This window comes from Cricetulus griseus, chromosome 4, assembly GCF_003668045.3.
Source record: "Cricetulus griseus strain 17A/GY chromosome 4, alternate assembly CriGri-PICRH-1.0, whole genome shotgun sequence".
Lineage (NCBI taxonomy): Eukaryota > Metazoa > Chordata > Mammalia > Rodentia > Cricetidae > Cricetulus > Cricetulus griseus.
Genome location: NC_048597.1, coordinates 5207711 through 5222444, shown reverse-complemented (window position 1 = coordinate 5222444; position 14734 = coordinate 5207711). Strand labels below are relative to the sequence as shown.

Here is a 14734-nt window from a genome sequence, read left to right as displayed (position 1 = left end):
TCTGCTGCTAACTGTGTCCCTTTCATCCTGTAACCCTAAAGCACAGCCCAGTATCTCCTCCTGCCCCCCTTTTCCCTGTATCCAACACTCTGACATCCCTTCCATCATCCACCCAGGCTAACCTCAGATTTCCATCCTGGTGATGGGAGAGACTGGAATAGCATCTTGACCCATCTTCTGTTGTCTAACAAAATACCCGAGACTGTGCGTTTAAAATTATTTAAATCTTTTAAATGTATCATTTTTGTTGTTGTTCATTAAAAAACTTTATTATAAACAAGTTTCAAATGAAAATTCCTCTTTGAGAGTGACTCTCTTCACCAAGTCAGACTTCACAAGTCTCGACACTTGCAAACAACGATTAGAGGAAGCATAGCGGCTGGGTTGGTGGTACAGACTTGCAACCCAGGACATGGAGGCTGAGGCAGGAAGGTTGCCAGCAAGAGGCAAGCGTGGCCTACATAGTAAGCCCTCGTCTCAAGAAACAAGACAAAATATGGCTACCTGGCTTGGGTTGGTCACTTGTGACCCGTCACTGTGTGTTCATTCATGTGTTCACAAGTTGTCCCAGCTCCAGCCGTGAGGGATCTCCAGCTCTTCCCCCAAATCTGACTCTAAGTGGCTCTAACCACACCACACATTGTGACAAGGAGACCAGGCCATGGACTCTGACTCTGCATTGTGGAGAAGGAAGCCGTGACCAAGACACTCCTCCCTCTCTTCCCATTCCGTGAGAGCAGAATGATCGTGGGGTGGTACCTGGGCCCATTCCCCCAGCTTTGCTCCCCATATCAGACAAGTCCTCCCTCTGCTCAGGTTTCATACCTGCTAAGCAGGAGCCAATCTGAGGATCATGGGTAATGCTCATCTTGTCTCTGGGAAGAACTCTACATGTCCTCGGTGTTTTAAGTCTAATTTCTTTCTTTTCTTTGTGATAATATTTCTTTCTTTCTCTCTTTTAAACCTTAGAATTGCATTGCTTTATTTTTATTTAAATCTTTTTTTATTTTTCATTTTTACATACCAACCCCAGTTCCCCCTCCCTCCCCTTCTCCTGCCCCCCACCTGCCACCCTTCCCACACCCCATCCACTCCTCAGAGGTGGTAAGGCCTTCCTTGGGGAGTCAACAAAGTTTGGCATACCAAGTCAAGGCAGGACCAAGCCCCTCCTCCCTGTATCAAGGCTGAACAAAGTAACCCACAATAGGAAATGGGCTCCAAAAAAGCCAGTTCATGCCCAAGACGGGTGTTGCTTCCCAACCGGCATCGTCTCCCGCAGTGCCCTCCTCCCTGAGCTCTCCTGAATGCACTCCTTCATTCTTCCTCTTAGGGATTGCTCTCAGCAGGGCTGAGCACAGTGGGAGGAGTATGCTATGGGCTCATATGGACACTCGTTATTTGGCGTAGACAAAAAAATTAAAATAAATAAAATTTAAAGCACACACACAAACAGCATGTGTTTATATATTCTCTTCATTTGACACATACAGAAGTTTCTACCTAGCGAAACACGGAGTCACAGAAAACAAGACCATGGCTGAGCATGGATCTGCAGTGGCTTCTGACACAGAGATCCCAGCTCCAGGGCTGTGGGGAGCATTGCCTCCTCGCCATACTCCGGCTTCCCAGGGTGACCACGGTCACTTCTTGGCAACAGTCGTTCTCCATCACACTCTCCAGATGATACGTTTGGCTGCTCCGGCTGTCATCGCAGCTAGAACCCTGGCATGTAGAACCAGAGAGACAGACAAATGGGTTCAGATCTACACTGCCGCTGCATTGGGAGCTTAGGCAAGTCACCTGACTGTGCTGTGCCTCAGTTTCCCCATTTGTAAGACAAATACTAAAATGGCATTATCCTGTAGTTGTGCAATAAACCCCCATCCAAAAAGTGTTTGAGCAGCAACTAGCTGTGTCATGTCACCATCCTCCCAGGTTGGTGGGGACCCAGAAGGTCACATCCTAGATTGTGGGGACCTAGCTGTGCTCACTAGTGACAATGTCTTTACTGTGTCAGTTGCTGCTCTGCCATGTCCTGAGTTTACCTGGACTTGGCTTGTTTCCATTTCCAGTAGAAAATTGAATTTGGATAGACGGCAGCTGGACTCAGCTGCTGGGATTTGGTTATTGTATGCCTGGCCCAATGGCTTTGGACAAGCCTCTTCCATGATGGCCTGTCATACCTTCTTAAAACTGGGCTTTCTGGGAGAGTGTTTGGGTCACTCTGGGTGTCAACTGAAAACAAATCTGCGCTCAGGGCAATATCATCCGTCTGTATCGGGAGCCACCCTTCTTTGCTTGGCAGTGTGGCTGAGCCAATATCCACCGACTCACAGGGCAATTAGTAGTGGTGCTCTCATTGCTGAGTCCCGACCCCTTCTGCATCATCTTGTACTGTCCTAGCCCTAAATGCCCACTAACCTGAGCTCCCTGGGGAGCAGGGGCAGGGCTCCAGCACCCACGTTTGGCTCACACCACAGCCTCGGTCATAACCACTTGCATCCTTCCACCAGCTCTGGCTTAGCCAACTGAGCCAGCGTGCCTGCCTCTTGGCTGTTTCCCCACCTCTCTTGGAATACTGTTGACTGACTCTCAGTCCAGGGATCTACTGCAGATGGACTCCCTTTGGTTCACCGTGACTCCAGGCTGGGCTAGCAGAAAGTTCTGTCCATCTTAAAGTCCAACGAAGAGAGTACATACAGCCTGAAGTGTGTGTGTACATCTTGAGTGTGTGTCCTCTTTAAATATTTGTTTGCTTATTCATTTGTTTATTTGTCTAAGTCAAGAAGTCCTAGACATGCCAGCCTGGGACACTAAATCATGAGGACACAGAGAGCAGGCAAGACCTCAGAGTTGAACACTCACAGGTCATAGATGCCAATGCTGGGGTTGACCAGGCTATCACCAGTGATGCAGGAATGACACCCTGTCCTGAGCCCTTTGTACCATGCTGGGCCATTGGCGTCAGATGCAAAGGGAGTCGATAATGCTGGGAAAATCTGTCAGACAATTTATCCCACTGGCACAGAGCCTAGAATTATAATCAGATCTTGACTTCTTCAAAGACTCTTGCTTTGTATTTTTCCAAATCAAAAATAAATATTGAGGGCAATTACCTTCCTTTCCTCCTCTGATGTATGAAGGGGAGTTTTCACCCATTAATTCAGGAGTCCTCTCATTTTACTCTGAAGGCCCAAGGAACTTGTTAACAAAATATCAACACCGTCTGTCTAGGCTGTGACTGAGAAGAGAGGCGAGTTATTGTGTTCTGGGTTAGTATTTTCTCCATTTTAAAAAGGCTCTGGCCGGCCAGAGACTTCTTCGCAGACAAAAACAGCTGTTTTCTTCCTATCACTGGAGGCATTGTTTATGTGGGTCCACTTGCTTGCTGTTATCAGGACACCCTCCAGGGGGCAGCAGACCACAACCTGTGTGTGTTTCCTCTACCTCCTTGCCCAGTTTAAACTGGTCTAAAGTGGAGGTCTGAGGGGTAGGACCCTGGCTATCTTCTCTGGGCTTCCCTGGGCTCCTCGAGGAAGCGTGTCTCCTGGAGGAAAAGCAAAGCCCCACCAGCCTTATTTTTGGAGCGCTGTGGACATGACCAGACCTATTAATTGCTTAATTGAGGCATAGGGCTTTGAAGATGAAAAGTACCCGGTAAGTAAGTGGAGAATTCAGTGGCTTCCAGCCCAGGAGCATCTTTTCAAGGTATTGCATTCACCCTGGTGACCTTTGCCTGCAAGCAGACACCCCTACCTCCACTCCACCCCACAGCGGGAGACTAAGGGATGTCTCCTAGGAGGAATCCCTTAGCAAAATTTCTTTGATCTCAAGCCATACCCTTTCTCCAGGGCCAACAACTAATTCTATCATCCCTACATGTGCCCTTCACACAGGCTCTAACTCTGTCACAGGTCCCCAAGGTGGTGAAGCCAAAGTGAAATGGGTATTCAGTAGCCTCTGTAGCTCAGGCATTGGTCACTGACCAGGTAGGACCTCCAAGCAGGCACCAACTGTAGGGAAAATGCTTTTTCTTGGGAAGTGTAAACAATGTCCACTCCCTCCTTATAAGGCTCCAATAACGAACTCAAGTACAATTTACCAAATTCAACCTGGGGAATCTATGAGTTTACTGGGATTACTGATAGAGCATTGGTGAGGGGTTTGTTAGTCGCGCTGGGCAGTCTTCACTCTGTATGGATGAGGTAGACCCCTCAGTTAATATTCTCCAGCTTGCATACTCTGGTAGCTCTTGAGAGATCACATACAGCTAGGGCTGAAGTGCCTACGGATGGCTGGATGGAGTGTCTGGACTCTCAGATGAAGAGCCTGCTCCCCCCCCCCTCCTCGATGGAACATTGTAAGAGACAGGGATGGTCTCTTACAAGCAGACACACCTCTGAGGAAGATGGCGGTTGTTCTGCTTTGAGGACTGTGCTGGACAGTGGTTGGCAACTACAGCACATTTTTTTTTCTTGGAGAATAAAGGACATGAGGAGGTGAGGAGTTCCATGGCAAATGGAATCAAGACACAGATAACAAAGAGAACACGTCAAACACAGGGTAAATGTCTTAGGTTACAAAGAATTCTCCCTCTTGTATAGTCTTCAAGTCCCTCCAGAAGCCTGAGAGTGTGGGAAGAATGGGTACAGGTGGTAAGAGTAGGAGACAGGATGGAGTGGGGTGGGGGTGTGGACCAGGCGGGACCAGGTACCTGTCTAAGAGCCCAGTGTCAGTGGCTCCTTCATTATTGGGATGGGGATGGTTAAACAGGCAAAACACTGAAGGCCGGAAACTCCAGGTGGTGGTCCAGCCTATGATCTGAGCAGATGTTCCTAGCAGTAAATATTAACTCCTGTGGTATGATGTCTACCATGGAAAAAAGAAGGAAAATATCAAGGTAAAGCCAGGCTTTGGTGATGCTGTGCTCTGGGTGGGGTAATTCTTAGAGACATAATTAAATCTCCTTCCTGAGCATCTAAGAACCTAGAGCCAAAGGGGCCACTGAAGAAAGTCAGGAGTCTAGACTCCCTGAAAAAGGTTTTCAGGGAGAAGAGAAAAACCAGACTGGGCCCCAGTCACTAGGACATCTCCCTCTTTTACAATCAGGACATGTGAGGTGTGTGTGTGTGTGTGTGTGTGTGTGTGTGTGTGTGTGTGTGTGTGTGTGTTCATGTATGCAGGCCAGAGGACAACCTTGGCTATTGTTCTTCAAGTGCCACCCACCTTTTTGGTTTTGAGATTGGTTTTTCATTGGCCTGGAACTTTCCCTGTGGGCTAGGTACCTGCCTCTCTGTCTCTCCAGTGCATGCCTCCAACCCAACTTCTGAAAACATGAGTTCTGGTGATCAAACTCAGGTCTTCATACTGGCAATCACATCACCAACCCAGCATACAGTTTCTATCTCCATTGCCCAGCCTCAGACATATGGATGGGTCCCTCTCCTTTAGAGCACATAGGGAGCTCATGGGCCCAGCCCCCTGGGCTGGGCTATCATGATCTCAGGGACAAGACCTTGATTTAAACATTTACTTGAAAGTCCCCCAAACACCAAGTGCAGTGCTCTTTGCCTTCAGCATGTTTCCCACCCACACTTACAGAGAGATGGAGGAGGAAGAGAAGGAGGAGGGGGATGAGGAGGAGGAGGAGAAGGAGGCAAATTCCTCACACAGCTGGGCAGGGTGCGGACTCCCTTATGGGCTTGGTAGCAGTGTAGTTAACAGTGGCAGAATAACGGGAGTCTGGGGTTTCCCAGGCTCAGGGGTGGCATGGAGTGATGTTACCTCTTTTGTGCTCTCCCGTCCCTAAGTAATCCATCTATCCCATGATTCTGGTGTCACCTGGTGGCTTCTTCCACATACACTGCTGTCTCAGGCCTTTACCACAGTCCAAACAGATGAGGCCACTCAGCCTTACATTTCCAGCCTTCAAAACCATGGTCTAAATACCTAAACATATTCCCCTACTTTAAACAGCATCCAGGCTCAGTTATCTTTCAATAGAAAACAAAGATGTCATCCATGATCTGCAACTCAAAGAGAGAACGGTTAGTGTTAGCTGACACTCTTCAGAATCTATCAGCTACCTAGCCCCTCTGTCCATCCATATGTCTATATTCTCCTTCATGAAGATACAGTCATAAGAGCATTCTGTTTTATTATTGTTTGCTATTCCCCAGGCTACTATTTTTTTCTAACTTTGAAAGTTTGTGATTATTTTAGTGTGTGTGCGTGTGCGTGTGCATGTGCGTGTGCGTGTGTGTGTGTTGCTTGTGTGTGTCTGTGCACCATGTACATGTCTGATGCCTGAAGAGGCTAGAAAAGGGATATTGGATTCCCTGGACCTGGATTTGCAGACAGTTGTGAGCAGCCACATCGTTCCTCTGCAAGAGTCGCCAATGCTCTTAACCACTGAGCCGTCTCTCCAACTCCTCTTGCCTTATTTTTAATGGGTTTCTAACGTACTCTGTCTCACAGTCTTTTGATCAGTCCTGTGTGTTCCAAATTTCTTTACTGTTCTACGAGACAAGGAGTTCGAGATCTTTGTAAAAGTGTTTTGGGCATCTGTTGGCGCTTTTCACAGGATAAGTTTCTGTACATGGAAGAGTGGGTGTGAGGCACAGGCATTGTTTGAGTTTTTAGGATTACTCTTTTGGAATATTATTCTAAATGTCTCCCACCTGCCCCAAATAAGTGTAACACTCAAGTATATTTACAGATTATTTTCCTGTTATTGTGGGATAAAATGACATTTCACTACTGGTTTGATAGTTTTAAAATTAAAAAAAAATTGTTTACTCTATTTTTGGGGACATAAGGTTTTGCTATGTACTACAGAAAGACCTCCTGTGTCACTCTCTTAAGTGCTGGAACTATAGTCATAAATTTACGTTTTATTGGATTTAAATCATATAAAGTGAATACATTTGTAAGTTTACCACCCAGTGAATTTTAATGTATAGAAATATCCATATAACTACCACCCTGACTCAAGTATACAACTCTTCCAGAAAGTTCTTTGTTAGTCTCTCCTAGTTAACTCCCCCACTTGCCCTCTTAACAGTTTTGCCCATCCATGACCTCATATAACTGGGAACACCCAGTATCTATGCTGTGTCTGGCTCCCCCCCCCCCCCCCCCCGCCCCCACCAATTGTTGGAGACAGGGTTTCTCTGTGTAGCCCTGGCTGTTCTGGAACTCTCTCTGTAGATCCCGCTGGCCTCACACTCAGCGATCTGTCTGCTTCTGCTTCCTTGGTGCTGGGATTTAAAGGCGTGCGCCATCAGGGCCCAGCTTGAGCCTGCCTTCTCACACTCCACTCCATGTCTGACAGGTTCATCCACACAGAAGCCTTCTCATTGGGTCTGTTACCGCTCACTCGCCACCCACTGTTCTCTTCCTCCTTCTTCTATGTGAGGGGGGAACCTTGATGGTTTCCAGTTGATTTTGCCATGCTTGAAGGGGGATATAGGCACTCATCTCCCAGGGATGGAAGGAGGCGTGGCTCACTCTGTATATTTAGCCATGGTAGAAACTTCCAAATATTTTTCTGAGTGGCTGTATCAACTTACGTACCAGAGGCGCTTGAGACGTGCAGTTGCCCCATACCCTTGCCAGCCATGTGGTATTTTTAGCTCTTCAATTCCAGCCGTTTTGTTTGTATTTTTATTATTATAAAGTCAGTTGCTTAAGGTCCCACACACTTTGTCACTTGGATTTCTATTTGTTTCCTTCCCCTTTATTCCCTTCTCACTAATTGCTTTTCAGGGTTGGGGTTGAGATAGGGTCTCCTTATGTAGTCCTCACTGGATTTGAACTTGAAATCCTCTCGTCTGTACCTCCTGAGTGTTAGGGTTACAGGTGTATCCCATCACACGCAGCCTGGGTTGCCCCCTTTCTGGACTAGCTTGTTAGAGGATGCTTCTGTCTTTCTTTTGTAGCAGGACAGTTGTATTTCTTGTTGATTTTCAAGGTTATTATTATAACACTTGCTTTAGCATGTTGTGATCACATCCGCTTATCCTTAAGCAAAACAAGACCAAGTAGAGATCGATGCAGAAACATTCACATGGGCTGGGAGCTACTCTCAGGCCTTTATAAACAATCCTACTAGCCCTGACACTTGGCCGGAGAATCCAAGAACAGATATAAAAGAACCCGCCAGGAGTCTCACTGTTCCTGACTGTCAGAGAAGATTTCAGAGCCAGGGGGTTAGACACCAAGTGCAAGCTCTCAGCCAAGAAGGCCACTGTCAAGCTCTCAGCCAAGAAGGCCACTGTCAAGCTCTCAGCCAAGAAGGCCACTGTCAAGCTCTCAGCCAAGAAGGCCACTGTCAAGCTCTCAGCCAAGAAGGCCACTGTCAAGCTCCCAGCCAAGAAGGCCACTGTCAAGCTCTCAGCCAAGAAGGCCACTGTCAAGCTCTCAGCCAAGAAGGCCACTGTCAAGCTCTCAGCCAAGAAGGCCACTGTCAAGCTCTCAGCCAAGAAGGCCACTGTCAAGCTCTCAGCCAAGAAGGCCACTGTCAAGCTCTCAGCCAAGAAGGCCACTGTCAAGCTCTCAGCCAAGAAGGCCACTGTCAAGCTCTCAGCCAAGAAGGCCACTGTCAAGCTCTCAGCCAAGAAGGCCACTGTCAAGCTCTCAGCCAAGAAGGCCACTGTCAAGCTCTCAGCCAAGAAGGCCACTGTCAAGCTCTCAGCCAAGAAGGCCACTGTCAAGCTCTCAGCCAAGAAGGCCACTGTCAAGCTCTCAGCCAAGAAGGCCACTGTCAAGCTCTCAGCCAAGAAGGCCACTGTCAAGCTCTCAGCCACAGAGGTCCACCATTGCTGGATGTTCTGAATGAGCCACTTCTTTTCAAGGCTGTTGGCATAGACTGTGGAATCTTTTCTGGAACTGTTTGTGAAATGGTGGCTTCACCCTGTTGTGTGTGGGTTCTGTGTGGAGCAGGTGGGAGTTCTCACCGTGAATTCCACAGTAGGGGACACTGTGTGACCGAGGTTCCTGACATACTGGATGGTGATTGGCCTAGATGCCTTTGGTGGCACTTACAGGTCCTCACCCAGGCTCATGGCCTCAGTTCTCCCAGTGTCTGCCTCACCACCTGCTCACACCCTTGCCACCTGTGGGCTGCACCAGTGCTGTACCCTGGCTACGGCTTGGGATTGGAAGGCCCCATCAGCTCAGTCTCTGAGTGTCTGCTGAGCTACGCTGGCACTGGGAACAAGGCTGCTGCTAATCTTTGACATTTTCCTCACAGGTCCACTTACGAATGACTGAACTTACCTGACTGTGTGTACATACACATGATACATCCCAGTCACTCACACCCATGCTCTTCTTACCTTCTTACCCTCCTTCCATCCCCCAGGCCCCCTCTGCCCACCAAGTCCCCATCTCCCTTTCATACTTTTGGTCTTGTTTTTAGTCTTGCCTGGGCCTGGGTGTGATGCCGTCCCATGGAGTGTGAGTAACTCATGCTGAAGACACTACTGGAAACACTCCGCCTGTAGTTCTCAGCTGTCATTAGTGCACCTGGGAAAGGCCCTTCCAATCTGTGACTGAATGTTTATTGGCTCAGTCTTGTGCCGACACTGTACAGGCCATCACGGCTGCTGTGAGCTCAGGAGTACCAGGACTACGTGAAGCCATGGAGAGCATTTCACAGGGCTCTACTCCTGCATCCAGCATCTACCTTCTTCCAACATTTTTTCATGACGCTCCTGGAGCCTTGGAGAGGACAATAAGATTTCTGCTATCACTGTTGCTCTGTTCATCCCAAACATGTCCCCTGTCATGCATACAAGGAGACCATGTAACCCTGAAGACCACCCAAGGCTGAAGTCATTGGCATTCAGTCTGCAGATAAATACACTGAATCACAGGTAGAACAGATGACCCAAGGCCTTAGGGTTCGAACCCAGGCAGGCTGGGCCCAGACTCAGTCCCAGCCAGTCCTCCAGGCTGCCTTTTGGCTAAGAGAATGAGGAGTTAGCAGCCCAGGCCATTGAAGTCACAGGGCTGTGGCCAAGGTCAAAAGTCACGAGTTTCCTAATGCTTTGAGTACCTCTTTTCCTCCTCTCCCCATTTCCCTCTTTGCCCCATTCCCCTCCTCTTTCCTTCTTCTCTCACCCCCCTTCCTTCTCCCCTCGTCTTTTACTTTCTGTCAGGAGAAGTGGGTATCCCCAGGCAGGCCTGTTGGCTTGACCCCATTTTTCCTGCCAGTACTCATACTTCCTTTGAAATGAACTACTGTTCTCACTGGGTGAGTTTGCTAGAGCTGCTATAACAAACCGCCACATGAAACTGGGTAGTTTCAAGCAACAGAAAGTTGTCTTCCCATAGCTCTGGAGGCCAGATGTCTGGAATTAGCTGTCAGGCAGGCTGCTCTCCTTTGAAGGCTGAATCCTCGCCATGTTGCTTTCCCAGCACTTGGTGTCAGCTGGAATCTGCTGGTGTCCTGTGGCTCAGGGATGCATCACCCTGTCTCTGCTCCCATATCTCCTTGGGGGGTCAGACCTCCTCCTTCTCTTTTTAGGACATTAGTCACTGGACTTAGGATTCATCATAATGCAGGGTGATCTCATTCCAAGATCCTTCACTTGACCACGTCTACAGTGACCCTGTGTCCAGATAAGGCCCTATTCACACAATAGTGGACGTGGGAAAACATGAAGACCTTTTCATTTGTTTTGGGGACACATATGCATGTCCATGTCTATTCAGAAAATAATTTTAAGGAGGTTTCCAAAAACCCTACTAAGACTCATTTTTGTGTCTTCCTAGTCACAAAGCATGCAATGTAGTTTTCCCCATATGGCAGGATTCTAACCCAACTAAGTGTGAGATCTAAGTGTGAGATCATAATTTCCCTTGTTGGCATTTGTGTGGTCACCAAGAGAGGAACAAGCACGTGTCTGCACTGCGCCTAGGATGCTGTGCTCCCTCTTTGTAGGGGGCTCCTGTCTCTGGTTCTTCAGGCCCCATGTGGCTGCCTTCCTTCCTTTGAGTGGGCGGGCAGCCTCTCAGTCTGTGTCTCCTATCACACTCTCTATCCAAGTGTCTCGCCTCCCATCCGTGGTTCTCACTGTTTCCCCCCTGCTGGACACCATCCCCTAGACAAATCCTCAGATCACTTCCTTGAGGCACCCATGTCAACATGACCATCCTCAGAAACTCACCGTGAAGACACTGCGTGGGTTGGAGAGATGGCTCCTGGAGGAAGCACTTGCCATGCGCGCATAAGGACCCGAGTGTGAATTCCAGGAACCTATGCAAATCCAGGTGTGGTGGCGTCACCTGTGACCCTGCTGCTCCCCCCTCAGGACAGGAGAATCCCCAGAAGCTTGTAGGCCAGGGTGTTTGGTGAACATCGAGGCAATCAACAGACAGACCCTGTCTCAATCAGGGTAGACGGCCAGGCCGACATATCTCCAGGAACACGCTGTGGCACAAGCAAGCGCTTCCACACCTATACACAGAAATGCATGGGCACACATATCCACATGGCACACACACACATAATACACACTACATACACACAGATGCCTTACACACAGTGATCTAAAAATAGTCTATGTGTGACGCATATGCAAGTATGAATGTGCACACGCATGTTGGTGTATGTATAGGGTGTGCACATGCACACACTGAAACCTGCCAGCCAGTTAGGAACCCATGCTGACGTCACTGTGACCACCTCCGTGTGTCTCATTCCTTTCTACCCCGCCCCACTGTGTCTGACTCCACGTCATAGGAATTCATCCGAAGCTGCCGTGGGACCGTCTTTTTCTAGTCCCCTGGCAGGCTGGACCCATGTTCTGTCTCAGGGGTACCAAACCCTTAGGGTGGCTCTCAGAGTTCTCACAGGCTGTTGTTCACCCTCATCCCCACCTCCCGTCCCCACCCTCATCCTGCTGCCCACGGCCTCCACAGTCTCTCCAGCTTCTTCACATCTCACACTGCCCACACTTCAGTGATGGACCTTTTCTGCGCAGGCCCTGTTTGTGCCACTCCCCACCAGCCCCTGTGCTTGGGGGCCACTCCTCCTGGGTGTCCTTGCCAATGCATCTATGACGAAGGCTCACCCTGCTTCCTCAGTGTCACACATGTGGTGTTGAGATTCATAGCGGTGGGTTCTGCATCCGGAACGCCCACTTTATCGGTAAGCTACCGACCGGGAATGCCTCTCTTCACACCATGAGGAGACTGTTTGGTAAAAATACCGGAATAGAAAGACAGATTGAAGAGAAAAGTAAACAGGAACTATTTCCACTAGTGTCAACAGAAGCTGTTTCTCAGCCCCAAGGGGCAGGAGGGGAATAGGGAGGAGAATTTGGGTGCTTAGCCTCACCCCCCCCCCCAGGTGATGACTTGGTAGGTGTGTCTGACAGCAGGCACCTCAGCAAGCACACGCAGCTGGGGTGGATGCTGTGGACAGACCTCAGCTGAGAAGCCTCTCAGAAGCTGGTGGTCTGGAGAGCCCTGGTGTGTGTGTGTGTGTGTGTGTGTGTGTGTGTGTGGGCTCCCCCATCAATCACTGATCAAGTTAATGCCCTACACCGGGATCTTACAGATGTATTTTCTCAATTGAGGGTCCCTCCTCCCCTATAACTATATCCGGTGTCAAGCTGACATAAAACTAGCCAGCACACAATTGCTGCAATGAAACATCACAACCAAAAGAAACTTGGGAAGGGAAGGGTTTATTAGGCTTCTACATCACTGTTCACCATCAAAGGCAGTCAGGACAGTAACTCAAGCAGGGCAGGAACCTGGAGCAGGAGCTGATGCAGAGGCCGTGGAGGGGAGCTGCTTACTGGCTTGCTTCCTATAACTTGCTCAGCCCACCTTCTTATAGAACCTGGAACCACCAGCCCAGGGATGGCACCATCCACAAAGGACTTGGCCCTCCCCCATCAATTATTAGTTAAGAAAGTGTCCAGTCGAGCACTGGTGCTTCACGCCTTTAATCCCAGCACTGGGGAAGCAGGGGCAGGCAGGTCTCTGAGTTCGGGGCCAGCCTGGTCTACAGAGTGAGTTCCAGAACAGCCAGGGCTACAAGAGAAACCCTGTCTGTGGGGAGAAAAGGAAGAAAGAAAACGAGCGAGGTCTTTCTGCAGCCCGATCTTCTCAACTGAGACTCCCACCTCTCTGATGGCTGTAGCTCATGTCACCAGGACATTTTTATTGGTTTAGCCCATTCTTTTTTAAATTAAAGTTCTTGGTTAGCACACAAGGTTTCATTGTGGGGTTTCACACGTGTGTCAACCCTTCTCCCTTTCTTCTTCGCACGACTGTCGCCTCTGACCCCTTCCACCTTGTCCCCCTTTTTTTACCCTAGATTCGCCCCTTCCACTTTGCTTAGCAAATGTATTCTGTCACCCTTTCTGTTTCCTCCTTAAGATCTTTCTCCCTGTCAAGCTTTTTTTTACCAGCTCATAACCCTGCCTCCTACATATCCACACATGTTCACACACACACACACACACACACACACACACACACACACACACACACGTCCTCCTCACACATGTAACTTTACCTCTAGTTTCTGCAAATGAGAGAAAACCTGGTCATTTGTCTTTCTGTTCCAGGATTATCCTTTCAACATAATCAATTCCAGCCCTCTCCATCTTCTTGCAAATGCTGTGATTTCCTTTTTCTTTGCCACCGCAAACACTCCGCTGAGTACATGAGCCACATTTTCCCTGTCTGCTCATCTGTTGGTGGACACACGGGCTGGTTCCGTGTCCTGGATCCTGTGAACACTGTAGTAACCACCACAGCTGTTGAGGTATCTCTGTGGTGTGTTGACTTCCAGTCTGTTGGGTTCACCACCAGCAGTGGTTGAGCTGGGTCCTAGGGTGGTTCTGCCTGCAGGCTTTCAAAGAGCCTCCTTGCGATGACCCCAACTAAGAATCTAAGCAATAGTGGAGATGCTACCTTAAATGCCCTTTCCTGATAATGAGATTGATGACTACCTTATATGCCATCCTATAGCCTTCATCCAGCAGCTGATGGAAGCAGAAGCAGACACTCACAGCTAAACACTGAGCTGAGCTCCTGGAATCCAGTTGGAGAGAGGGAGGAGTGACGAGCAAAGGGGTCAAAACCAGGCTGGAGAAACCCACAGAAACAGCTGACCTGAATAAGTGAGAGCTCACAGACCCCAGACTGACATTTGGGAAACCAGCACAGGACGGAACCAGGCCCCCCGAATGTGTGTGTCAGTGAGGAGGCCTGTGCAGTCTTTGGGGCCTCTGGCAGGAGAACCAGAATTTATCCCTAGTGCTGGAATAGACTTTGGGAGACCATTCCCCATGGAGGGATACTCTCTCAGCCTAGACACATGGGGAAGGGCCTAGGCCCTGCCCCAAAAGATGTGACAGACTTTGATGATCCCCCATGGGAGACCCCACCCTCCCTGGGGAGTGGATGAGGGGTGGGATGGGGGCAGGTGGGGAGCATGGGAGGACAGGAGGGAGAGGGAACTGGGATTGATATGTAAAATAAGATTGTTTCTAATTTAAATAAAAATTTATAAAACAATAAAGATCCTCCTTTCGGAATCCCCTAGTGGCTGCACAAGTTTGCCTCCCAACACAGCCAGTAAGGGACCCTTCCCCTCATCCTTGTCAGGGTTTCTTGTCCTTGTCCTCGATGACAGCTATTCTGACTGGGGAGCGGTGGAATCGCAAAGTGATTTGTGTGTGTTGGGGGTGGTGAGAGGGGCGCCCAT

General features: G+C 49.0%; 1 protein-coding gene across 1 annotated transcript; it reads left to right on the top strand.

The window, feature by feature from the left end:
- The first annotated feature begins 3643 nt into the window (after positions 1-3643).
- Positions 3644-8835, top strand: LOC113835651 (histone H1-like protein HC2). Its single transcript, XM_027415752.1, has 2 exons — positions 3644-3657; positions 8190-8835. Exons 1-2 carry the CDS (start codon positions 3644-3646, stop codon positions 8833-8835), a joined length of 660 nt encoding a protein of 219 aa, XP_027271553.1.
- Positions 8836-14734: the final 5899 nt, after the last annotated feature.